The sequence below is a fragment of the Leopardus geoffroyi genome, chromosome A1, assembly GCF_018350155.1.
Source record: "Leopardus geoffroyi isolate Oge1 chromosome A1, O.geoffroyi_Oge1_pat1.0, whole genome shotgun sequence".
NCBI lineage: Eukaryota > Metazoa > Chordata > Mammalia > Carnivora > Felidae > Leopardus > Leopardus geoffroyi.
This window is the reverse complement of record NC_059326.1, coordinates 24845140-24872501: the sequence shown is the minus strand read 5'-3', so window position 1 is coordinate 24872501 and position 27362 is coordinate 24845140. Positions and strand designations below refer to the sequence as shown.

The 27362-nt window shown below is 42.3% G+C and overlaps 1 protein-coding gene across 2 annotated transcripts in view; it reads right to left on the bottom strand.

Moving 5' to 3' along the window:
• LCP1 (lymphocyte cytosolic protein 1) overlaps positions 1 to 27362 on the bottom strand; it is a 53104-nt gene that overhangs the window by 11225 nt on the left and 14517 nt on the right. For both annotated transcript variants that reach the window (XM_045476557.1, XM_045476566.1), the window contains 12 exons: positions 20948 to 21034; positions 20197 to 20360; positions 19899 to 20028; positions 18091 to 18223; positions 15528 to 15609; positions 13761 to 13926; positions 11813 to 11955; positions 9474 to 9569; positions 7719 to 7914; positions 5562 to 5640; positions 4595 to 4709; positions 3543 to 3676 (listed from right to left, as the gene is read on the bottom strand). In XM_045476557.1, the coding sequence (XP_045332513.1) occupies positions 3543 to 3676; positions 4595 to 4709; positions 5562 to 5640; positions 7719 to 7914; positions 9474 to 9569; positions 11813 to 11955; positions 13761 to 13926; positions 15528 to 15609; positions 18091 to 18223; positions 19899 to 20028; positions 20197 to 20360; positions 20948 to 21011 (1502 nt within the window). In that variant the 5' untranslated portion in view covers positions 21012 to 21034. The remainder of the gene's footprint in view (positions 1 to 3542; positions 3677 to 4594; positions 4710 to 5561; positions 5641 to 7718; positions 7915 to 9473; positions 9570 to 11812; positions 11956 to 13760; positions 13927 to 15527; positions 15610 to 18090; positions 18224 to 19898; positions 20029 to 20196; positions 20361 to 20947; positions 21035 to 27362) is intronic.

Sequence of the window (27362 nt, the reverse complement as noted above, 5' to 3'; positions counted from 1 at the left end):
TGTAACTAAAAAGACTCGTTTTGTTTTTTAAAGCAATCAGGGCACCCGGGTGGCTCAGTTGGTTAAGCGTCCACCCTTTGGCTCAGGTCATGATCTCATGGTTCGTGAGTTCAGACCCCACGTCAAGCTCGGCGCTGACAGCATGGAGCCTGCTTGGGATTCTGTCTCCCTCTCTTTCCGCCCCTCCCCTGCTCACTCTGTCTCTCTCTCTCTCTCTCAAAAATAAATAAAACATTAAAAAAATAAATAAAGCAATCAGCAGCTGAAGCCAGTCTATTACAAATTAAAAACACACGTGAAAGGCAATCGAAAATAGGTCACACGTGTTTCTGAAAATCTGCTGGTTAGGGCAGCCCTTGGGCACTTTCAGTGACGTTCTAAATGCACGCAGCAAAATGAAAGATGGTGCTGAAGTTTCTTTAGTTCTGAAGTCTTCTGGGCCAGAAGGGCCTTGTAACATCTGCCTTTAAATTTCAAGGAGACCTCGGGTTAGAGATGGGTAGTTGAGCACTACACCAGGTAAAGCACGCATGAATCAGGTAGCGAACTCCATTATGATCATTTCTGACTATACGGCATCGCCTGACATACTTATGGGGCCATACTTATGGGGCCATACTTATGGGGCCATACTTATGAGGACATACTTATGGGGCCATTATGAGTATCAGGATCTATAGACGGTGGCTGGGGAATAAAGCTGGAGTGCCTAGAGACGCTACATGCCTTATCTTTGTCATTCACTTGTTAGACATAATGTAATGTGACATGTGGCCTCTGGAACTTCCTTCCAGGTAGAAAATGAATTAAGCCACAGTAACATAGGTTCTAATTAAGGGTTGTAAGATTTCTGCCTGGTCAAGGCTATCAGTATAGGGGGAAAGTATGAAGCATTTTAAAAGTAAACTATTTTATATTTACAGATTTGCTCTCTTAAATTCTTCCCAGGCTCATGGTTTTGTACCAAAAATTGTTGACTTTTCTGAAAATTTATTTTCTACTTACATATTATATTCTACCTTCTTCAAGTAACATTGCCACATGGCTCTCACATTAATTCAGTTTATATTAAACTCTAAAAGGTATCGAAAATTGTCTTGTGAAGAACTAACAGGAAATTCTGCTTCTGGCCATGGTCTGGTAACGGGGACCAGATTTCCTTTTTTGCCTTAAACACCCAAACACAATGAAAAACATATGAAACAATGTTGCTCAGATGCTGGATAATAGGAAGCACAAAACAGTCTGCCCCTGAAATAAGGAAAGCAAATCTGGTGAGCCCTAAGATTATCCCAGTGTATTACACGAAGAGTTTCCAGGCTGCAACGCAGGGAGAGAAAACCCAAACGGAGCACAGTAGTCCCTCTGAGTTGAGAGGACAGGATTGAGACCTCAAGGAAGCCAAGGTGTCTGGAATTTGTGGGTCAGAATACCAGAGAGGGGAGAGCTGCCTGGAAAGGACAGATTCATCTACAAAGAAAGCTCCAGACATTTCCAGAGGGTTTGCCACAGGTCTTTAGCTGGGTAAAGTGAGTTAACTCAGCACATGTGTGTGAGAAAACCACCAGAGACTGGGACCAGAGCTGTCAGAAACGAAGGGGCAGAATGATTCTTGGAACTCACACAGCACTGTAGATAATTTGGTTCCCACCAGTTGGAGTGTTAAAACCTCATGATACATGGAACCTGAAATTCAGTACTCAGAGGAGATTATCTCAGTATTGAGAGACAAAATTAGCTCAAGACTAATTGAACTTTTAAGTTAGCCTGCAAAGGATCAAACTGTGTTTAAGTAACTTAACTGCATCCCAGGACAAAATTTCACAATATTTAAAGGCATACGGATGTATCCAGCACATAGCAAGGTGAAATTCACAATGCGTCACATACAATAAAAAATTAGTAGGCATGCAAAGAAGCAGTAAAATATGACCTATAATGAAGATAAAAATCAATTAATAGAAACAGACTTAAAAATAACAGTTACTATACTTATGCTCTGTATGTTCAAGAAGGTAGAGGAAAGAGATACGGGAGATGCCTTTTAAAAGACCCTCCTCAGATTTTTATACATGAAAACTATAATGTCTGAGATAAAAAAGAAATACTATACACACTGGATGGAACCAATGTAAGATTAGACACTGCAGAAGAAAGAGCTCAGTGAATTTGAAGACAAAGCAATAGAAATGATCCCAAATGAAACGTAGTGAGGAAAAATGAAACAGGGGAAAAATGAATAGAGTATCAGTGAACCCTGGGACAACTTCAAATGACCAAATATGTGTGGATTTGGACAAATATGTGTCCCTCAAAAACAAACTGCGCTGGGTAGTACAGGAAACGTATCTGAGGAAATAAAAACCAAAATTTCCCACAGTTGATGAAAACTATAAGCCCTCAGTTTCAAGAAGTTCAACAAACCTCAAGCATGAGAAACACCAAAGCCCATCATCATCAGTTTGCTTGAAACCAGTGATAAAGAGAAAATCTGAAAATATGCCAGAGAAAAAAGACCTTATGTACAAAGGAATGAAGTTAAGAATGACAGCAGGGGCGCCTGGGTGGCGCAGTCGGTTAAGCGTCCGACTTCAGCCAGGTCACGATCTCACAGTCCGTGAGTTCGAGCCCCGCGTCAGGCTCTGGGCTGATGGCTCAGAGCCTGGAGCCTGTTTCTGATTCTGTGTCTCCCTCTCTCTCTCTGCCCGTCCCCCGTTCATGCTCTGTCTCTCTCTGTCCCAAAAATAAACGTTGAAAAAAAAAAAAATTAAAAAAAAAAAAAAAAAGAATGACAGCAGATTTATCAGCAGAAACAATGCAAGCCAGAAGACAAAGAACATTATCTTTAAAGTACTGGAAGAAAAAACTACCAACCTAGAATTCCATACTCAGAGAAAATATCTTTCAAACATGAAAATGAAATAAAGACTTTTTAGGCATGTGGAAGCTGAAATGCATCCTCACCAGTGGAGGATTTCACACTACTAGAAATATTTCAGATAGAAAGCAAATGATATCAGATGAAAATCTGGATCTGCACCACGAAAAGAAAAGCACCAGGAATGGCAAATGTCTAAGTAAGTATAGCACCTTTTCCCCTTATTTTGAAAGCCTCTTTAAAAGATAATTTGTTATTCATACAAATCCAAAAATAAGACTGGAAAAAGATATGTCATGTTAAAATTAATCAAGAAAAAGCTGGAGTAGTTATATTAACATCAGAAACAGTAGATTTCAAAGAAAAGAATATTACCAGGAATAAAGAAGGCCATGGCATGATGAGAAAGGAGTGGTTCATTAAAAGGACAAGCCATCTAAAATATTTAGAAATCTAATACCAGAGTTCCAAAATACCTGAAAGAAAATTTAAAGACTTGAAAGGAAAAAAAAAAATGACAGGAAAATAACAAAACACAACTTTGGTTTTAAGCTTAGCTTAAAATGTAGTTTTGCTGGTTTGTGTCACATTCTTGAAAATTTGCTAGTATTTTTCCAGGTTGATAATACCCTCAATAAAAAGCCACGTCCCCGAGTTACATTACCTTCTCATTAACTGCCATATCAAGGCTAATGTTAGAGTACGATTTCCTTCATTGAGATCTTGTCCACCGATGCCAACCAGGGAAAACTTAGCTTGATTCTTCCCCAGCTCCACCGCATAGTTACAATTCTCAAGCTGTTAACGAGCAAGAAGGAACACATTCTAATGCCACCATCTTTATGATGAGACATACCCGATGAGATAATACAAATAAAGCCACAAAATGAAATAAATATTGTCACCCTGAACGATCTCTCAAGACTTGCCTGGTTCTGCAATTCTGGGATTCTAATTAGTCAAAGAATTTTCCACCTTCTCTTAACTAGAACCCCTCACTTCCACCAAAAAAAAAAAAAAAAAAAAAAAAAATATTTCTAGTGTACTCCAAGTGCAAAACCAAACTGAATTCATTATTATGAATACTGTCACGGCTGTATCGCACTACAGAAACAGAGGGCCACGCTCAGTTACCTGTCCATAATATTCCTAAAACAACTGAATTTGTGGAGGCAGACACAGAAAATCCGGATCCTCCATTTTACATGCACATAGCGGGCTGACACGTGGGACAGGTATTCCCATGGCGACGCTTGGATCGTTAAGAGCCAAAGGGACAAGAAATGGTGAGAAATATTTGTGCCAACCCCACTTCCGCTTTTACGAAACAATGTGTCCCCACTGTGCTGACATGAGACAAACTCTTTGTACAAGTCAAACTGCTCATATAAAGCTCTAATTCTTTAGAAAATAAGAATAAGGATCCTGCTGGTGGAAGAGCAACCCTGTAGTCCTGCTCGCTCTAATTATCTTAATTAGAATTTTTACATCATCATGTTTAAAGACATCCGGTGTGGAATTATAAATAAGTAATCAACTGAAATAATGGGCTCACTGTAATGAAACTATTCAGGCTTCTGATTGCTGTGCTATAATTTAATCCCTGGATAAACATTACTTATCTAAGTTTGGCCCCCTAATCAAGTATTCACAGGGTGCTCCTGCAGGCTTATGGCTTCACCTGCCTGTTGGAACATCGCAAGAGTCACTGTTTACCTTCTTCATGTTGCCTCCCAGTTTGGGGTATGGTGGTTTGTTTACTCTGTTCCAATCAACAGGGACTTTAATCTTTTCATAGAGCTGGAAGATGACCAGGGCATCTGATAAGTCACTGAACAAAAACAAACAGAAAAGAATCCTCAGATCGCCACCCTTTAGTAAGGGCCCGTAGTGGGCAGGCACTTCTTTATACATCAGCACAAGGGACATTTGCGACAACCTGGCAAAATTGGTATCAGAAGCTTCATCTTTAGCTCTGACTCAGAGGAACTGAAGAAACTTCCTCACGGTCTCTCCCAGGTGTGACTACCTATGCTCCCATAAGCCGGAACACGCTGCCTCCAGGAAAAGAAACGCAGCTTCAACAAATGGCATGGGAGACGCCGTTAACTTCATCACCATGAACTTAACTTTTTTGTCTGTTTGTTTTGCCTGCGTCTGAGCGGAGCGCAGGCTTACAATATGTAGTAAATCTGTCCGGTTGCCGGCTTACGATTTTCTAGTGAACACATAGCAAAGATGGTTGATGGAAGTGAGTTTCTTGGCTGAAGATTCAACACCTGCGTCTCCATTTGGGACCATCCCCTTTCTCGCCAAGATGCACACATTCGGGGAAGAGAACTGCATGCCACAGAGATATATGAGACCCCAGGGATCTTTCAAGGTCTTGGTGTCTCGCATTAAAGATGAGTCCCTCCACGGGGCGCCTGGGCGGCTCAGTCGGTTAAGCGTCCAACTCCTGGTTTTGGCTCAGGTCGTGATCTCACGGTTCACGGGTTCTGGCCCCGTGTCAGGCTCTGCGCTGGCAGCGTGGAGCCTGCTTTGGAATCCTCTCTCTCTCTCTCCCTCTCTCTCTGCCCCTCTTCCTCTTGTTCTCACTCTCTCTCAAAATAAATAAACTTAAAAAAAAAAAGTTCTGTATGTTTAAAAAAAATAAACAGGATGAGTCCCTACATATCCTTACCTGTACAAATGGTTGACTCGAGGGTTAACGCCCAAGGAATTCATCCAGTTCCTAAATGTCCGCTCTTCTCTTGTCTCACCTAAATTAATGAAGACCCGTTATCTTTCAGGCCCCTAAGAAGAGAGGCCTTTTTTATGGTCAAAGTTTCACTCAAGAGGCTATCCGAAAAACGAAACGAAGAATGAAGAAAATTTATTCAATAAACCTTAATAGATGTGGGTGGCACTTAATAGATCTGGGTGACCCTTGTTACGCGGTTAATTTTTTTCTCTCTTCCAATTCCATGAGTGTGTGTCTGTACCATCCATTAGTGGTGCACGAGCTCCTGTGTGGGGAAGCGGTTCAGAGCCGCCACTTAAGAGGCTAGCATTCTTTCAAGGTCAACAAGGCTTTCAGGCCTCAAAGTGCGATCACGCAAACTAGACGGCTAACATGGGAGGCAAACATACTTGCCCCTTGAGCTCGGAAAGGAGAGAGAACAGCGTGGGCTAAGTTTGGAGGGAGTGGAATCTGAGCTTCACTTACAGGACCAGTAGAATCTGGACAGCAAACAGGATTTGAGGGACGAGTAAGTGGTGGGGAGAGGAGGCGGGGTAGACAGGAACACAAGGAGGAGTGGCAGGCAAGGTCTGCGTCAAAACCATTAGGAACTCATTTTTCAGGGATCTGTGTTCTCCGCGGAGATAAGGCTGCCTAGTGGCTGGAACCGGAATCGGGGATCTGAATGCCAGCTACCAGATGTTGGTTGATATATTAAACAATGCCAGTCATTATGGGTTCTTTTTTTTTATTATTATTACTGTAATAAATTCTTGAGCAGGGCAGAGATATAATGAAGGTGGTGTTGTGATGTGCCTGGCAGCAGTGCACGAAATTACTGAAAGGCAATGTGCATTTAAATTAAATATGCAGAGGGGACAGTGTGCGCCATTGGCACATGGGCACATTCAAGTGCTTGATAAACAGAGGACCAGGCCCTTAAGACCTACTGAACTGGGTGGTGTATGATTTAATAAGAGCCCAGAAAGCAGTAAGGGAAAACAATCTAAAAGCCATTCTGCAGGAAGAACTATTAGTATTTACTAATTCAGTAGATTTAGAGGTGAAGAAGACGAAAATATCAAAGCAGGGTTTTGGGGAGACAAAAAGTGGTATGATTAGTGAAAATGGAGTTTCTAAAGGAGAGTGGGTGGGCTGGCCGGAGGGCAGAAAGGCGATGCTGGGAGCGGGTGGGGGGCTGGGGGGGATGATCAATTCTGTTTGGCGCATGCTGAATTTCAAGTGATGGCGGAGGGACCAAACGGGGATGTTCTAGAGGCAGCTGGAAGTGGCTGATTAGAGGCCTTGATGTATGTACTCGGTAGTCAACAAAATGCCTGGACCCCTGACCACAATTTATCAAATGATTCAAATGCACCACTGTTGGAATACAGATTGATTTTGCACATCCAGCTCGGGTAAAGCATCGCAGAGAAAAACCAAAACCAAAAAACAAAAACAATCAATATTTCAAATCTGGATTTCCTTTCTTTGGTGATATCCATTTAATATCAATTTTGTCTTGATTTTTTTTTTTTTGGTCTCAATATTGAAACTAATTCATGATGGAAAAAAGAACCAGACTATAGTTACATGTTCAATCTTAGGGCACTAACCCCCAAATTCCAACCGTCAGAGATGCTGCCTCAAAACTTTATTCTTCTCCACCCCCCCCCAATCCAAATCGAAGTAAGAAAACAAAAACAAAAACCTCACTAAACACCCTTAGCATTAAGTTAAATATTTTCAGATGAAGAGTGACTGCAACCTCTTGCCTCCAGGAATTAACACTCAGTCCATTAAGTACATAAATTAGGTTTTTGGAACTCAGAATTTATTTCATCCTATAATTAAATGCATTGTCTTCCGTAAAACATTTAATTCTGGTAATGGATGAAGCCTATGTATAATGGATGTGACATAATGGTACTTGATTATTTCTGCTAGGTTGTAATTGACTTGGTTAATCTATTTATTCTCTTTGTTATATACCAGAGAATTGATGACCTTCCCCAATGTGTGAGGGGTTCCCATTTGCTTAGCAGGTAATTTCAAACTGCCCTTGAATCAGAATTGTGAATGCCTTTCCGAACCTGTAAGTGACAGGTTTCCAGTTACCTTCGAGGGCCCCCCAGTCGATGTCCTGGTTCTCTGGTTTGTGCAGGGCAGGGTATCTGTTAAAGAGGTTGGCGATGAAAGCCAAGTTCAACTTGGGGTTCCCTCGAACAACATCTGTGGCTGTGACAAACTGCCGGCAGCCCAGCCTCTCTGCCTGCTGCAGCATGCATTCTGCCCTCTGGATGTCATCCTTCTCCTGTAACGACAAAGGTCATGTCAAGGCTGGGTCAAGACCCTCCATGCACAAAGTAGGCAGGGAACATGAAACAGTAACGGGAACCATACTGAAACCCTCAGGGCTTAACCTCAGATAGACACTTAACCACAGCATATTATTACTTACGTTTGCCTAAACTGAAATCAGCAAGTTACAAGTAAAAGGAATCTCAGAAATTGAGTAACTGAATCTCTCATCTCTATACAGAACCACTTCAGATGAATGCTTGGTTGTCCTGTCTTTAAAGAGAGTCTACAATCTTATCGTTTAAGTTGATCTTAATTATGTTCTGTGATCAAGCTTCCTTTTATTATTTGCTTGCACAGAGTCCGTGAGATTGTGTCTGCCAGCAGTGTTCATGGGATCACCAAAAATTATACTCCTATTCTCAGTTCATCGAAGACATTTACACCTGTCACTAAGAACTTCTGATTAGTGTAACCACCTTTCCCAAACTGAGTTAGTACACTTGCAACTCAAACAAAACAAAATGTGCTCAGTTAGGTGAGCCATTGATAGGTGAGCGACATAGTGTCACTGATAGGCAAACTATATAGTGTTATTGAGAAGGACATAAGAGCAATTTGGCTTTTGTAAACTTCATTGAGGATTTGATATATTAAAAGTCTATTCAAATAGTTCTAGAGGATCTTCAGTCCTTTGTAAGTAGACTCTTACTAGAAGGTAAAGTTTTGTTGAAATGCGGTCCACCATTCTTAAAATTCTTAAGAGTCTATGAAACCACCAGTTTTCAGAAAACAGAACTTAAATTGATTTGTTAATATAATGCTTTACTAGATGACACTGTACCTGATATATTTCACGAGCTCCTCATTCAGAAATGAGTTAACTTCAACATTAACTGATTGGACTTAACTCTAATGATATCAAATGAGGCACAAACATGGATAAGGTAACCTCTCAAGGTCAATACCAAAGTGGTGGAAAAAACTAAAGTCTGTGTTGACTGTTTTTAAGAATCCTCAAACCAGACACTTCTAAGAACTCGTACAATCCTACCCAGCCCTTTTCTCCTATTATCCCCACTGATGTAGCGTTTCCTTATTATTACCAGAGGAAAAGGACCCCAGCCTTGGGTCCAATAACTTCCAATAATCTGTCATAAAAATGATCTCGGACATATTAATTAATCCTTCTCAGACTCGGTTTTTTCAATGACAAAGTGATAGTTCATTTATCTGTCTAAATATCCCACCGGTTTCTAGAAATAATACTCAGGTACCTAAAAATGAACCTAATGATCCCTCTTGGTGTTGTTGAGTGCTATTCAATGACGAGACACATACAGAAGTGTGTGTCATTGGATTGGTATTAGTTTCTTTCTTTCCTTAACGTCCATTTTCAGATTCCATTTCCCACAATTGTTATCCCAAACCATTAACTGTTGTTAACGGCCTTAGCAGGGCTTTATGCAGAGATATCCACTCGCGGAGCCCCGGAGTCAGCGTCATGCGGGGCGACAGAGCTCCCAACAACAATATCATGTCCTCTAAATGCAACTTTGGACACGGCCTTACCCTGAGTCCTGACATGTCAATAACAACAGCGGGAATACCTTCTTCATCTCCTTTCGGAGCCACCTGTTCAAGCAGGTGGTAATAAGCTTTTGAGTCCTGTGAGAAATTAAGAAATTACAATTTCAAAACAGTGCAGCTAATTACATACTTAGCACAACAATAATTTCCCCAAAGCAAACATATTCTATTTTCTGATTGGACTGTCATTCGAGAATGCAACTTAATTAACAAAGCTGGAAACATTCACTAATTGGAATTTTCGATTTGTCTGTTTACATACCATATTGGACTTTCTTTTTAAAAGGAGTGTAACAAATATACGACATACACACAAGGCAATCCAAAGAGGCAAATGCCACTCTGTTGTTCTTAGGGGAGAAAAATACTTTTATGTATATGTATTAAATTGTATACAGAAAAATATATATACCTTTATATTGCTGTAGAAGTCAGTCAGCTAAGGTTTAATTAAAAAAAAAAAGTGACAGGAAAAGGAAGCAGAAGTTTAAAGCAGAGTTTAAAAATACATTTAAATGGACAATCAGCAAAAGAAAAAGAAAGATTTCAGAGACAGAAGGTTGAAGCATTCACAAACAATCTTTACGTAAAAGGAGATATTACTACAACAAGAGCATTTAACGTTTACCACGAAGTTGAAAAAGGTGGCTAAATTTTTAGCAGATTGGATATACTAATAAACCTTTCTCACTCACTCGGGAAAGGGTGTTCTCTCCACCTGTGCTGACTTTGTATGATTGAAACCCCCCAAAGTTGCCAGATGCTCTGACATACGTCACAGCACTGACCTTGGACAGGATACAGCTGTTCTTTGATCACAGGCACAACCCTTGTATATGCTCAGCTTGCTAGTTCCAATGGTTATTATTCTAAAACATGCAGTTTTTAGTGATGGGAAATCAGATACATTTATGGCTCAGATGAAGCAGCCTAATTTTGGATGAAATGCTTGAAGATTCTGGCTGAAACAGGTGCAGAGCTTAACTGTTGGGACGAAAGGAAGATAATGCTGCTGTCCGGCTCCAGTTAAACCCCTCTTTGGTTGGTGGTAGCTAGACTATTAACAACTAGTGAAAATTGTAGAGTTAGAAAATTAATTTTGCATGATTAGCTTAGGTCCTAAAGAATCCAGGACTTCCCATCTAGAAGCTTCAGTCTAACTGGCATCAGGCCTGACAGCCACTGAGTCCACAGCAGGGGGAAGCTGTCACTTAAAGAAATATAAACCTGGGTTGACTTTGGTGAGCATGTGACCTTTCCTACAGCTCTTGGGAGAAAATTTCTTTAGCTTTTGAGAAGGCGGAGACCGAAATGTTTTTCTCATGTTGCACCCTAGCATCTCACACCGTTTACTACTAGGGAGTGCCTTATGATCTTCCTGACGTCTCCTTAATCTCTTTCTACCTCAGCACATCCGTCTTCAATGTCAACAGCTGTCCTTCACCTTGACGTGGAACTTTTCACCAAGTTTTGAAACAGTGCATGCTTCCCTCAGCCTTTCCCCCTTTGGATCTCTGTTGTGGGACTGCCCGCCCTTCTACATGCCCTGGGGTAAATTCTCATTGCAGATGGTTTCCAGGATCATTAGCTTCTAAAAACCACTCTGGTTTCTGCAAATGAAAACCTTTCAAGAAATCCGCGAGTTGCTTTAGAGAGGCGGTAAGTCCGATGGTCAAAGATGGGGGCCATGGAGTCCCCATGACTGCCGGTTCTGAATCCTGATCTCGTTCCCCAGCTATGCGAACTTGAACCATGTACCTAAATTCTCTTTAACCTCAGTCTCCTTATCTGTCAAATGAGAAAATAGTAATTTTTATCTCAAAGGTTTATTGTGAGGATCAAATGAGCCAATGCATGTATAAAGCAGGTAGAACGGTACCTGGCATGCACGAGATACCGTGTTTGGTATTCTTCGTGTCATCAGAAGAGTAATCCTCATTTTTTTTTTTTTTTTTGAAAGGCTTCTCATCTGATGCTCCCACTGATAACATGAGAAAGGCATCACAGTCCTACACATACCCTCCTCCTTGAAAAGCCGTCTTACCTCTCGCCCTTCCCTCCCTCTACTTGCTGACATTCTGGCTCCGGAAAGGCCCATCTCCCTTGGAGGCTGCTGCATCCAAGTCACTAGGACCTTGGACAGATCTGCGTGGGGCCCAGAGGGAGAGGGGCACAAGGACCCCGGAGAGGATCGAGCAGTTCCCAGGACACCAGCCACCCTCTCACTAACCCGAGAGCTTCTGAAGTGACAGAAGGTAGCCTCGAGTCTTTGTCTTTTCTCCACTAACGCCCAATCCCCCTTCCCTGCACACGCCTCCTACCTTGATGTCTGTACTGAAGTTGCTGATTTTGTTGCAGCCTGCGTTTTCCAGGTGGTAATTAGCCCACCTCAGCAGGAGCTCCTCAGGGGAGAGTTTCATCAGGTCTTCCAGACTCTCCCCTTCTCTCAAAAGAGCAATCAGAGCTGAAGAAGGACAAAAGCCGAAGAAAGATAAATCCAGGGGATAGCTGAGGGGAGCAGTTACAACTTTCCCTGGGCTCTTCCGGAAAGCCAACGTGGCAATGTTATTTCTCTGGGGTAAAGGTATTGATGAGCCTGTCCCACGGAATAAACGCTTTATGATCATTCCCTGAACAGAAATGTAAGGTATTGAGAGCTTATCTATTGTCCTCATTTTTCAGGTGGGAAAGGCAAGTCGCCAGTGAATCTCAAAGCTGTGCCTAGGAGCACCAGGGCAGGGACGCAGAAATAACCAAGACTACTGGCTCAGAACGTTCCTCTGGCTCCATCGGACCACGTTTCACAATATGCCAACAGTTTTGGTTTGAAGAGATCAATTTCATAATAATGACAATTGTGGGGCGCCTGGGTGGCTCAGTCGGTTAAGCGTCTGACTTCGGCTCAGGTCACGATCTTGCGGTTCGTGAGTTCGAGCCCCGTGTGGGGCTCTGTGCTGACAGCTCGGAGCCTGGAGCCTGCTTCGGATTCTGTGTCTCCCTCTCTCTCTCTGATGGTGTGTGTGTGTGTGTGTGTGTGTGTGTGTGTGTGTGTGTCAAAAATAAGTAAACATTAAAAAAAATGTTTATAATAATGACAATTGTCCTCTCGCTATTCCCATAGGTGTTTTGTATTTCAAATGCTCGCTCGAATCATTATTAGCATCTCAAACAGTGTAATCAACTCCTTCCTCTATTTTTCCCTGCTGAATAAATAGGTTTTGCTCGGCTAGAAGGTCTAAATGCAGTTGAGGTCATAATTTGCAAATCAATATTCTTTCTCGTGGGTTCTAAGTTTCCTATTTGCTTTTTCTACTCTATATCATGCTGAATATATTGGTTTAAAAATAGCAACCCAGGATTCTTCAAGGGTTATTGTGATTTGGAGATAGAAATTAGAAAGTATATATAAATAAAGATTAGAATTTGGCTACAGATTTCATATTCTTGGGATCTGTACCAGAAAACTAAAAGGTACCCTGTTTTTTGTATGATTCTTTTTTTTTTTTTTATTCAGTTTTGGGATCTCCTTTACTTCCGGGAGGATTATACTTCCCTATCCTTTTATTTTATTTTATGTTAATGTGAAATTTATCGTCAAATTGGTTTCCATACAACACCCAGTGCTCATCCCAACAGGTGCCGTCCTCAATGCCCATCACCCACTTTCCCCTCCCTCCCACCCCCCATCAACCCTCAGTTTATTCTTATCACAATCTGCTACTTCTGTCTAAACAACGGGGCTGTGATTGTTTAAATGAGAGAGGGTGCCGAAGCAGACAGGCTAAGACTGACAGCTACAATATTTAGCTGAGAACTCTGAAACCCTCAATGCAATCCTCCACAGTCTTGGTTAAGAAATAGACCACGTTTCTCCTCATCTGGCGCTGTCACTGCAGTATATGAATGAGAATTGCTTCATAAAACACAAGTTAAAAGAAGTCGTCTATTTTGTTACAAAGTATTCTAAAGGCAAAGTGAACCCAGAAAAGCTCTTGAGGTTGGATCCCAGACAGCCAGACTGAACTCTAGGTTCTAAACAAGCATTATCATTAGCCTGTGGTCTTAAAAAGCTTTTGCTCTGTCCTTTTAAAAAGCCTGGTCAGTGTGGACAGAAACTGTTACATTAATGCGACAGATTCAATATAACTGTAGTTTTCAAAAACTGGGGATTCTGGGCTTGAGTATTCCTGACATCTTCCTCCTACAGCCCCCCGCACATGCATTAATAAAAAGCCACGCCATTAATAACAACTGTGGCTTAGTTCATACCTTCATTTCTGCTGAGTTCGATGTCCGCAAACAACCCAATCTTGATGACCTGCCACAGAAGTCCCAGGACCAGGTAAGGCTTCCCCTCCTTCAAGTCCTCAGCCCCGATGTTAACCACGTGGCATCCAATGGCTGAGGCAGAATTCAGAGCCAGGTTCAGATTCTCCTGAGGGAGGAAAGTTGTACAAATTTCAGTTTTGACTTTGCAGATGGCAAAAGGGTCGACGACAATGTTTTGCTTCTGGAAAGTTCACAGGTCTAGAGGCCTGGTCTTCACTAGATTTTAGCATCGAAAAAAAGCAGTAACACCTGAAAGAGGAAATCTGGTAACCCAGGCACTGGGCTTATAAGCAGTGTCTGTTCAATCAAACCGGCTCCCTGAGTTGAAGGCCCACCCTGGGCCGGAGGAAACTAAAGAGTGTTCCATTTTTCTATTTTGCCCTGTGATGGAGCCTACCCACTCAACATCCCCACTGGGCCAGACAGAGAGGGGTACCTATGAGGGTGGTCATTGTCTTGTCATTGGCTATCATTAATAGCACAAGTGTTGATGTAAATCAAGGTCATAAAAGAGAGTAACAAAACAGCTTTTTGACTTTCAGATTGGGTATTAAGGGAATGAAAAAGATACAAATCAAATTCCTGGGAAAGAGAGAGTGGTGTTCACTAAGACAATTTACTGAGTATCCATAATATCTAGGGACCTTAAGTACACATACACCTACACACACTCACACACATGCACGCATACATATATAGACCACCCGTTCTTAGAACTAGCAACAGCACACGTGATGTATCTCAAACACGGTTGGAATAGAATCAATGACATTTTCAGCCTAGAATCTATATCCTCTTCTTGGGTCCGTAAAGGAGAAGATTTTGAGGTAGGGATGTACAGAAGTCGTTTTCATGACAAACTAAAAACGAAACACAGGCTACCGGTGACTTGGAACTATTGGGGGGTGGGGGGGAAGTGGGGTTTTGCCTTGGTGGAGAGCTCAAATGATGAATAAAAACACCGTTTCAATTTATGGCCAAGATTAAAATTTAACCTCAAGGTTAAATTGAACAGTAAGCACGTTCATAATATGATTAATCATTGTTCTCACTTTGGTTACCACTCTCATGTTAAAAGTACACGGCGTTGCTTATGTCAAACAGCATAATATATTGTTCATGATTTAAGTAGTGAGACACGGTTCCAGAACGAGAGAATCACAATAATGTTAAAACACTGGGACAGAACATAGAAATACGGCTTACTTAACCACTGGTTACTGTTCCAGTTAATTCACAAATTGAAGGCATAAAACCAGGTTATATTTATCACACCAGTGGCCGTGGCCAATACCACCGGGAGGCTGCCAGAGCATTTCCCGTCTCTCAGCCCTTCAATTCTTAGAAAGGCTTATCTTTTCAGCTAAAATGCTGCATGTTTGGCATCAGCTCAAAGATAAACTGCTAGGGAAAGTCTGAGTTGAAACTTTAGCCAATGTGAATTGTATTCATAATTGCCAAAACAAACGACGCCCGGCCACTACTGCTTATGTCCCACCAATGTTCCCCCTCCCCGGCCCCCCTGCTCTGTTAATGAAAGACAAAAACAAAATGTCTTTCTCTGTCCCACTAGTCATGACAAATCACCAGCCGCAAACCTGAGTTCTGGAATAACGGCCAAGCCCCTGGAAAAGGCTGGCTCTGCAGTTCTGGGGCTCACGCATCCCAAACACAATCCTATAGTTTGGTAACAGAGAGAAGACATACCTGAATGGTGAAGGGGGTGAGTTTCTTTTTGTTGATTGTTCTTTCATCAATCGTGTCTGGCACTGATAGGTTGATCATTTTACTGAGAAAGAAACAATTAAATTAAAGAAAGCTGGCTTCCGAATGACAGAGTCCAGTAATACTGAATTTGAATTCTAGCAATGTCAGAAGCAAATAAGGCCATAATATAATTCATGTGACCCAGTGTTTGGATATCAAATCAGTTATGCGATTTTGACTAGATTCACACTATCTATGGGAAAGGTTAATGTTCCTGAAATCATACTAATATACTGAGGCAGGCAATAAGGACCCCGCTTTATTCATGTACCTAACGAGCTGCAAAATCATCCTGGTTTCTTTAGAATATTAGGAAATTCTGGGTAGAAAGCCAAGGCAAATTCACCAGGAGTGCTTTACTTTCAGAGCTGTGAAAATTGTCCCCACTATACAAATGACCATCTATACACTTCTGAGCTCATATAATGTCGAAATCTCTATCTGACACTTGGTGGAACTCTATACTTTTAACTAAGTGGATGATAAAATGTTTTATACTCTGCTGTACCTGTTATACCCACTGTTGTATCAATGGCTTGAGAAATTTCACCCAGTGAAGTGTCTAATATATTGATCAGACATCTGCAGGGAACAGTTATTATTTATGAAAAACTGATTTGACTCATTTAGCATTCATTTAACAACTTCAGTGGAGCATAAAAAATACATTTCCTTAGGTCACCTCCACTTTATTTAAAGAAAGGAAGTTGAAAAAGCAAATCCGAAGGAACAACAACAAATTCAAAGACTTGTAAACTTGACCCTGGCTATTTGTGTCTAATGAGAAATCAGCATTAACATTTTTTCCTAACAAATTTTATGCAACTGCCTTTTTTTTGGGTGGCCTTTAAAGATGTATTTCCATAACTTTGTCGTGTGTGTGTGTGTGTGTGTGTGTGTGTGTTTCCATATAGTTAAATAAAAGATACTTTACTGCGATTCAGGCAAAACCAACCCCTAAATTATTATTTGAAAAATCTGAAGCTGTTGGTGAACTAGAAGTCTTGGGAAATGGTAGGAGGGAGGGGTGGTTCAGAAAGTATAAGGTAACCTTGCTCTTGAAAAGCGTACGGGCCAATTATAGAGACAAAATATATCGATATGAAAAGTTACCCAACAGTCCAAAAGAAGAACATTATGATGGCTCCCAAAGTACCACAAATATGTGCTTGAAGAATCCAGTGAAGGGAGAGACTACCGGAGGATTGGAATAGACCAAAAACTGTCATGGTAAATGGATTTCCATAGGAGGAGATGATGGGAAGGGCATTCTTTTTTTTTTTTTTTTTTTTTTTAGAGTATGTTTATTTTGAGGTAGAGTGTGTGTGAACAGCGAAGGGACAGAGACAGACAGAATCCCAAGCCGGCTCTGCGCTGTCAGCACAGAGCCCGACGTGGGGCTTGATCTCACGAACCACGAGATCGTGACCTAAGCCAAAACCAAGAGTCAGATGCTTAACCAACTGAGCCACCAAGGCACCCCCATGGAAAGGCATTCTTAAAAAGGAGAATAAAAGGCAAAGCCAGTTACAGTTATGAGCAGGACGTGTGCGGGGAAGAGTAAGTATGCTTGCCGATGTAGCCATTCCCGCAGCCATTCACTCAGTGTCCCACGCTGGGTCCCTGAGTCATGGGGGTCTTGGGAGGTAAGCTAGCAGGAGACTGAGGGAAGATGATGGGGTGCTTTGTGGGCCAACCAAAGGAATTAGGATTTGCTCTTGCCTACATTGGTTACGTCTTTTTTTTTTTTTTTTTGGCAGTTGAAATTTTTAAAAATGAAATCTCATGGTGAAATCTAATAAATAAATACCACTCTAATAAATAAAATACCAAAAGCAGAATTGCTCTGCTCAGAGCAGGGAAGAGGGGGTTTTAACTCTTGCCCATCCATCCTTCCCTTCAACTCCTGAGCTCACCTGGGATTGGCTATTGCAAGCCCTTTCTTTCATTAATACCGTGTCTTACAATGGCATTAGAAGCTGCTAAAGCAAGAGCTACAGAAGTATTTCAAAGACACCATGAGGACCAATTGCTGTAGAGGCCTTCCGCAAGCAGAATGCATTCCTCTTTTTCCAGGTGTCCTCAGCATTTGAAATGCATGTTGGTACGCACCACTCAAAAGTCTCTGCATAAGGACTGGCACTGGGTTGCTTCAATCATCACGCTGCTATTCTGAATCTAGGTACTTTCAGATGAAGCCAAGTGGCATATGTTCCAAAAGTAATTGCTTTTGACCTTGTATTATTGTATCTCCACCTGTGTTTGTTTGTCTGTATACTGTGCATCCCTCCCCTCCAACCAAGCAACAGCAGCTTTACATGTCTCATCATAAGTTGCTTGTGAAATTAGTTTGCTTTCCGGGACCTGCCAAGTGCAAGTGCACAAAGCATTTCAAGTCCCGCTGAGCGCCAAAGGACGCTGGCCTAGGATAAAGACAATCAACTGCTGGTATTCCAGAAAATTCCAGGAAGGTCTTAGAAACCAAGAAGGAAGCGTTATTTACCAAAGGACAATGCCATCTCCCACGGCACTGAAGAGATCATTTGTGTTTGGATTCATTGGGATCACATGTCGACAGTCGGGGTCATTTTCCAGGGCTTTGTTTATCCAGTTGACAAAGGCAAACTTCTCTTCCTCTGCAAGTAAATGATAAAAATGGCTTATTTGCAAAGTGAAAATCTGACATAAAATTATGTACATGGATCTCAGACTGCCATGCCCAGGAGAGCCATTGAGATGCCATCTGGTCCCTTATCCTATCATCTTACGTTTATTGACACTGAAAAATCTCAGTGACTTGGGGACCAGGCACAGGACCTCTATTCACTCCAAGTCATTAAACATATGGCAAGCAGATTTAATAATATCTAATTATTATATATTAGATATAATAGATATATAATATGTAACTATATTTGTAAATGTTAGAGATATATTTTATTTATATTTAGATACAATTTAAATATGAATGTGATCTAATGCTTACAGGATAAAACTCAGCGGCTGCCTTCAGCCCAGCCAATTTAAATGTGAGATGATCACAGATAATCCCTACAAAATCTTTGAGCTTCTGTATATAATTGTTATGAAATAAAATCCTGTGTGATATAATCTTTCTTTCTTATCAATAAAGCTGCCAGAAGTTGATTTCAGAAGTTTTAATGAAACCTCATGCTATGCCTTACAGCCCAGTACGGTGTTTCCCAAATTGTGGGTCACTGAAAACACAGAAGAATCCCGAGTCACCAAAGTTCGAGTCTTCATTGTCTTGAATATTCATAATGCATATTTATATGATTTCTGTATTTAAAAGTAAAAGGTTAAACACTGCCTTCACAATCACAAATGGTACTTAGCCATGAACTTATCTTTAAGATCCACTAACGTGTTAAAGAACTCAGTTTGGGATTCGTTGGATTACTGTACCGTTTGAATTTTTAATAGTTTCCATTAGGGCTGTTGGATGGCAGCCCGTAAAATAAATACACAGCTTCCTTCCAAATCAGTAAAAACATAATATTCTTGACCCATCAGTAGGCATTGAGAATAATCATGAAGTTTGGAGGAGATAAAAGCCTGAATAGTTCATTTTATCCAAAAGATTTATAAAGGAATTCTGGCAGCCTCAATGTATTATTTATTTATTTACTTATTTATTTATTTAATTTTTTAAAATTCACATCCAAATTAGTTAGCATATAGTGCGACAACGATTTCAGGAGTAGATTCCTTAGTGCCCCTTCCCCATTTAGCCCAGCCCCCCTCCCACAGCCCCTCCAGTAGCCCTCTGTTTGTTCTCCATGTTTATGAGTCTGTGACATTTTGTCCCCCTCCCTGTTTTTATATTATTTTTGTTTCCCTTCCCTTATGTTCATCTGTTTTGTCTCTTAAAGTCCTTGAATGAGTGAAGTCATGTGACATTCGTCTTTCTCTGACTAATTTCATTTAGCATAATACCCTCCAGCCTCAATGTATTTTTCTTTCAATATATGAAGTTCATTGTCAAATTGGTTTCCATTCAATGTATTTTTTAAATGCTGTTGAGATGACTTGGTATTGGACTCTACCTAGAACTAGGATTGCTCCTCCTCCATCACGTCCCTGGAATTAGCCCGCCAACCACAGGGAAACAGGCAGTAGTCAATACACTCGCGTTGGCTTCTGTGTCGGTTTGCACCCCTTAGGTTTAACACCGAGTTTAGAATGCGGAGCCCCAGAAGGCACGGATCCTTTCCATATGGCTCCCTCTCCCGCTACCCCCCAGTCTCTCCTCGTGCCAGCACCCTCCCCACTTCCGCCGGGACAGCGCACCGGAATACGAGTGCTGGGTGCCGACGCTGGACTGCTCCGAAGTACCACCGATCGCACAGATGCCTTCCTTCTTGTTGATCGCCTTCCTAAAGGTCTTGGCAACCTCTGTGCTTTTCAGGCCGTGGAAAACCTGCAAAAATGGAATGTATCTTTAGAAACCCAATCTGTGATCAAGAGAATCCCAAAGGGAAGAATATGTAATAGTGAGGCGGGGAGGGTGGGAATCCATTTCTGGGTATTTCTCAGGTTGAGGCTCCAAGCTTCAAACGCACCTCCGTGCGTCCTGCCTCATACCCACCTTGATAAACTCGTCAAAGCTGATCCTCCCATCCTGGTCCAGATCACCTGTAGCCATCAGGTTTTCTGTAATTTCTCTCACTTTGTACCCAGGCAGAGGCAGGCAAGCAGCCTTGAACAGATCATTCAACTCATTGCAGCTGATGTACCCATTGCCATCGGTATCTGCAAGGCAAGAGAGGACTTGAAGTTTCAGGGCAGTTCAGGAAACAGGATGAAGAGGTGGGGGAAGGCGAGACGGGAGGTGAGTGGGCTGGAGGGGCAATCATTCGGGGGCCGCAGCCTGACCCCATGCGAGAGTCAGAGTCTCACAAGAGGCCTGTTTCTACCGGGGAGGGGCATTAGCGTCACTTCCAACATCCACGTGTCATAACGTCACAGCAGAGGTTCTGGCAACAGAATCTGAAGAGACTTTTACAGAAAGAGACGGGAAAATACATCACAAGCTTAGAGATACACAAAGCCAGAGTATGGAATAGCAGAAAAACCAAGGAAACCAAGGAAATCAGACCAGATAAGAATATGAGAAAAGCGGCAGGGGTGAGAGGGTCCATATTCCATGTTTTGATAGAGAAAGAAGCCATCTTCCTAAAGCAGATGTTGCAAAATTAAGTTCCCTCAGCTCCTCTAACCAATACCGCTGTATTCCTTTCACTTCCGCTATTTGGCTCATGTTACCGATTCACTGAATCTGTCCTGAAGCTACTCAGCAAAGAGGAGAATCATGTGACTTGAGCGGCAGGCCTGCTCACCAACTTTGGCAAAAGCTTCTCTGAGCTCCATCATTTCTTCATCGGACACTGATCCTCTGGCCATTTTTATTGCTTTCGGCAACAGATCTGAGGAAGGAGAAGAACATAAGGAATGACTTCTGTGCGTCTTAATTCTTAAAGTACCACAGGAAGCAGCAATTTCCATTTATCAAATGAAGACAATATCCCTCCGTATCCCTCCCGATTTATACATATCTTCCCCATATGTAAGAAATGACCTCATTCTTAACCGTCCATGTGGCCTCCAATTGGCCCTCACCACTCCCTCCTCTCCCTGGGTCTACAGACTGTTCCACATCAGAAGCCGGAGCTGATTCCCTCCCCTTGAACCTGGGCTGACCCTGTGTCTGCTTTGACCATTGAGGAGGCAGCAGGAGCCATGTCTGGGACTGGAACCTTCTGGCTCCTTCCTTTGGGAATGCTCAGTCTTAGGATATTCTCTCTTGGAAACCAAGTGCCATGCTCTGAGATGTCCAACCCGCATGAAGAAGCCAACGAAGGACCGGGAACTCTGCTCACCTGTCCCTGCTGGGCTCCCAGCTGACAGCTAGCCTCAACCGCCAGGCACCAGAAATTCTACACGCGGATCTTTTACAATTACACATGGAGTAGGCCACTTTGGACATTCCAGCTAATTTGAGACCCTAGATGTCCACGGTCCCCCGTCAAATCACACAAAACAGAAAAACCACCCAGCTGTGCCCAACGAACAGAATCGAGAGATACGGTAAAATGGCTGTTGTGGTAAATCACTAAGTCTTGGAGTCGTGTGCTGCATGGAAATATACAACTATAACACTTAACTTTTACATAAATGCCTTTTTTAGAGATGATGTCATGTTCACGTTTACAATTAGTATGTTTGGCCAAGCCAACAGGTAACTTTTATAACTTCAAAGGGAGTTTTCAAAGTTCTCTCAATGTTGAGGGAAAGGGGAAGGGAACCTGACCCTCTAATAATTCATATGTGGGAATCTCAGGGACTTTCTAGGTGTTCTTGTTTTCGGAAAGGCTAGTCTTGCTGGGAAACTTAAATGCCAGCGCTGGAGTTAATTTCCCCTTCCCTGTGCTTTATTGCTGCCCTCTAGTGGGTAGAAAGAGAATGACACAGAAATCGGATTATATTCTCCATGCCCCTAGCTCATCCACACCAGAATATTTCAAATTGCAGTTCCACTAAAGCTTGCTGGATTTCCTGGTGGTGAAGGGATAAGCAGGGTGGGAGTGCGGATGATGGGGTATTTTTACATGTAATTATAATTTGAGCATTTCACTGAAGTTACTGATGTTTTGCAAATATGTGACATCTGTGAAATGCCTGGGTGGCTCAGTCAGTTAAGCGTCTGACTCTTGATTTCAGCTCAGGTCATGATCTCATGGTTCGTGAGACTGAGCCCCACATCCGGCTCTGCCATGGCCAGCGTGGAGCCTGCTTGCGATTCTCTGTCTCCCTCTCTCCCTGCCCCTGCCCTGCTCTCTCTCTCTCTCTCTCTCTCAAAAATAAACATTTAAAAAACATATTTCTCATTTGTTACAGGATATTACTTTAAATGAATTTCCTTTTCTATGTTTTCACAGCATTTTATAGTGCTATACTTGTTCTCGGTGCCAACCAATCAACAACCACATAAAAAGGGAAGCAAACTTAACACTCAGATCTATAGTTCAAAAATGCCTTACGCTCAATTTGGCTTCTCCACCAACTTACTCTTTTGTTATGTACACATATTGGTGGCGTCAAACTTTGGTTTCCCCCCACATCCTTTGTTAACAGAAGCTTTACATGTAGGTTGAAGCAAACAAGACAAAATAACAACTCTGAGAGGCGCTGGCTGAAGAAACTCAAAGGCTTAGAGGTGCCTGGGTGGCTCAGTCGGTCAATCATCCGACTGAGGCTCAGGTCATGATCTCCAGGTCCGTGAGTTCAAGCCCCACGTTGGGCTCTGGGCTGACAACTCAGGGCCTGGAGCCTGCTTCAGATTTGTGCCTCCCGCTCTCTCTGTCCCTCCCTTGATTATGCACACGCTCTCTCGCTGTCTTTCTCTTAAAAATAAACATTAAAAAAAGAAAGTCAGAGAATTAGATACTGTTGCTATTTCAATTCCTCTAAAGATATGTTTTATTATCAATAATAATTTTATTAGTAACCTCATGTATCTAAAAAGGTTCACTGGGTTCTCTGAAGGAAGGGAAAACTGCACAGAACTTAACTGTATAAGCAAATATTTACACAGCACAATAACCCTCAGGGACAGGCAGTGGCTATCTGACTTTCTTGCCTTCCTCACTCCTCTCCTTTCCTTTTTTTCTCTGCCTCTCTCTGTCTCCCTCCCTTCTTTAAAAAATTTTTTTCTTCCTTTCCTTCCATCCACTCATCCTCCCTTCCTCCCATCCTTCCTTCCTTCTTCCTCCCTCACCAAGCCTTGTTCCAAAAACAATTTGAGGCAGCTTACAAAGTTACACCCAAGCGTAAGAATTAAATGAATGAAATCATGTTAATTGTTAAGGAGGAGAGCCACGCCTAGGTAAGACAAGATAATGGCAGGGGGGCTTTAATCCTTCAAGTCCACAGTTAAGACCGCGTATTTTGCTAGAAGCAGGCTGAAAATCTAGTTCCAAGTTCTCTAGAAGCGAATGCAAAAAGGGAAATGTCATCAGTTACATACTTCACTCCATCTCTAAGAGCCAAACAAACCAATGTTTTTTTAGGACCACAGCAATACCTTCACCCAGGAGAGGACACTTGTGAGGTGCAGTAAACACTAGCTTTGTGTTTATTATAATGTCCCTCAATGAAATCTGAGGGCATAAATATAGATATATATTCCCATTTTGTAGAACAGGAAACAGAAGCTCAGAGAAGTTAGGACACATATCTCAGATCACACAGCCAGGGAGAGGAGCAGCCAGGATTCCAATTCTCAGTCTTTTCTCTTCCCTCATGCTGTCTACTCAGGTCCAATGCCTCCACACTTCTGCTAGACATTCAGCTTGTCCACCCGTACGCTCAACCAGCAATTATTAACCATCTAATATATACACTCCATGGGAGATTTTAAAAAATCCGTAACACAGAGAGCCTATCTAGGTATTCTAGCTTAGGAAGATTTTGCTTTCACGTGTGAGGGAAGCAAAGCTTCTGTGCTAAGAAATTCGTACATAACTTTGTACCCTTTTCTAAATCCTTGTTGAGTAATTTGGCCTAGATTTCCTTTATGCCTTTACAAATATTCCATATACACATCAGGAGAAGGTTCTCCATCACATTTCCACAAGATCTTTGATAAAATCCAAGGGGCTTTAGACCTAGAGGTGGCTGGCCTTTCTTGTTCTTAGGTGTCTTAATTCACACTTCCTGGTTCATGGATGCTCATGGGGTTATGAGAAATTCATTCATTTACCAGTATTTTCTAAATGCCTGCTACAAGCCAGGTGCTGTTCTCATTTCAGGTGAGGCATGTCTACACTGGCCCAGTTACCCGAAAAGCAGGGAACAATGTTAAAGGTAGAAGCTTGAACGGGATCTCTGAGTCTGACCTTAACCCCATCCTTTGACATAAGCGTTTCAGACCGTCGAGCACCGTAAGGGGCTAGGGAGAAACACAAGTGAAGGCAAAAATGAGACTGCGTCTTAAGGGTCAAGAGCAGGGCCAAAGAAGCAACCAAAGAGTCACTGTATTAGGTGAGAAAGCAAATCTCAAGACCACGGTGCAATGGAAAAGCTGAGAAAATGAATGGCATGGCCCGTTCAAATTAAAGACCGAGAAGGGGTGGGAGAAGCGTTATTTTAAAACCATGTGGTTTTTAAGCACCATGGCAAGTAGGTCAAGATGAAAAACCTGGGCATCTGGGTAACTGTATTTTTTCAAAGAGATTTATAAACGGGGAAGATCAACTTAGAGAAGCCGTAGAGTGAGAGAGCCCTCACATTTTAAGGTTCCAAAATCCCTGAGTGGTTTGCGAGCCAGAGGAAAATTCCTTTAAAAGGTGCCTTGGAGAAGCAACAGTCAACAGCCCGAGTTACTATGATGCTGCCTTGTGTGGGGGCCCCAACACAAATACACACCGGGAGAGGGTCTCTTGTTCTGTCAAAATGGGCAGTAAGTCTTGGAGACACAAGCCAACTCGTAGAGGCAGGAGGAACTTAAGGAATAATTCATTACAACTCCTTCGTTCTCGAGATCAGAACACTAGAGTTTCAATGAGATTAAAGGCCATGGCTCTGTCCACGTTCTAGAGTTCTAAATGTAGTTGCTGGTGAGCAGAGCGGGAAGAAGGATGAAGGGACCATCCATAGGGCCTATGAAGGTCCGTAGCTGAGAGGAGACCCTTTAACTAATTGAACTGAACGTGCAAATGGCAGCATGTTCACAAAGCAGAGGAGCAGGAAGAGGAGGTCATTAACACCATGCAGATCAGACCATTTCTAAGAAGGGTATCGCTGGGGTTAGAATCAAATCTGAGGTACTTTACACAGTCCATTGATGCGTTTGCCTGGAAAAAATATACCCGCTTCGTGCCCACTTGAAGGCACGGGTGGTATTAACGTTAGTCAGATTCATAAGGATGGTAAGTTAGGGTTTCAGTTTGCAAGTTGCTGGCCCCACACTGGCCACAGTCCCCAGAGAGGTCGCTGCAGGAATGGGATGTACTGAGGCATTTAGAGCCTGAAACGAGGGTTTGAGGAAAACTCGTTCCTTCCAGTTTCCACTCTACTGCTCCTGCGTTAAGTGCGGCCCCCCTTTCGTTGTCTCCAGTTTTATTGGGAAATACTTGACATAACATCACTGTGTGAGTTTAAGGTGCACAGCATGACGGTTTGATTGACATGTGATCAGAATAGGTTCAGCCAACACCCATTTTCTCATCCAGACGCAATAAAAAGCAAAGAAAGAGGAAAGAACACAGGGGGACATTTTTTCTCCTTGGGAGGACAACTCTTAGGATTTACTGGCAACGATTCTCGTATATACCATACAGAAGGGCTAACTGCAGCCACAGGGTGGTATATCACATCCCTAGGACTTACTGATCTTCCAGCTGGAAGTTTGTATCTTTTGACCACCTTCCTTCAATTCCTCCTCCCCCACCACCTGCCTCTGGTAACCACAAGTCTGATCTCTTCTTCCGTAAGCTTAGTTCTAGTTGTATGCATGTATGTATGTATGTATGTATTTTAAGATTCCACAAAAAGTGAGATCAGGCAGCATTTCCCTTTCGCTGTCTGACTTCTTTCACTTAGCACCATGCCTTCAAGGTCCATCCACATTGTCACAAAGGGTAGGATTTCCTCCTTTCTATGGCTGAATGATATTCCATTGTTTATACATCACAACTTCTGTCCCCCTTATTAATGACGGCATCATCTAACTATGCCCTCCCAGGAACCGTTTTAAGGTATCTCGCAAATCAGGGGTGAATTACGGAATCCTGTTTTAGAATCACTGCCCAGATCATAAATCTAGGAGTACAGACTCCCACCATTCATCCAAGTCACATCCGGCTGCCAGTTTTTCTGTGAGCGCTTAAATGTATTAAATCAATAGCTCTAAAATTCCAAGACATTTGGCCAAAGAAAGTACCAGTTGTTCACTTTTATAAGATTATTTCCAAAGTCCTAAGAACGCCAAATAACCCCCCAAGTTGCAGAAGCCACAAAACCTGCTCATTTCTTTAGGTCAATGAGTTCTGAGTCTCTGCTTAGAGGAGGCTGGTATTTCCCAGATTGGCAGTGAAAGAGAACTTCTGATAATGACTACTTAAGAATAAAAGCCCCTAAACTCAAGTTCCCTAAAGTCTGAATACAGAAACTATTTGTGGGAGGTTGCTATAGAACACAGTGCTGTAGGGGCACCTGGGTGGCGCAGTCGGTTAAGCGTCCGACTTCAGCCAGGTCACGATCTCGCGGTCCGTGAGTTCGAGCCCCGCGTCAGGCTCTGGGCTGATGGCTCGGAGCCTGGAGCCTGTTTCCAATTCTGTGTCTCCCTCTCTCTCTGCCCCTCCCCCGTTCATGCTCTGTCTCTCTCTGTCCCAAAAAATAAATAAACGTTGAAAAAAAAATTAAAAAAAAAAAAAAAAAAAGAACACAGTGCTGTAGGATTTACAGAAAGAAATACAGTACATTCTCTAAAATAAATGCAACCATGGAAGCTGAATTTTCTCTGAGGGGTTTCCTAACTGGTCATGAAAAGCAGCAGAAGGGATGAGGAAAGGTGACTGGCCTAGACTGAGATGCCCGTGGGCTGCATTTACTTCTGAGAGGTGGTAATGGTGTGCTGGTCAGTATTTCGGTTTGATATACTGATGCCCAGTTATATAACTGCCAGGATCAGGGAGGCATCTGTGACCCGGCATCACATTGCCAAGGGACTCTTTTTGAATGTGTCCTACTTTT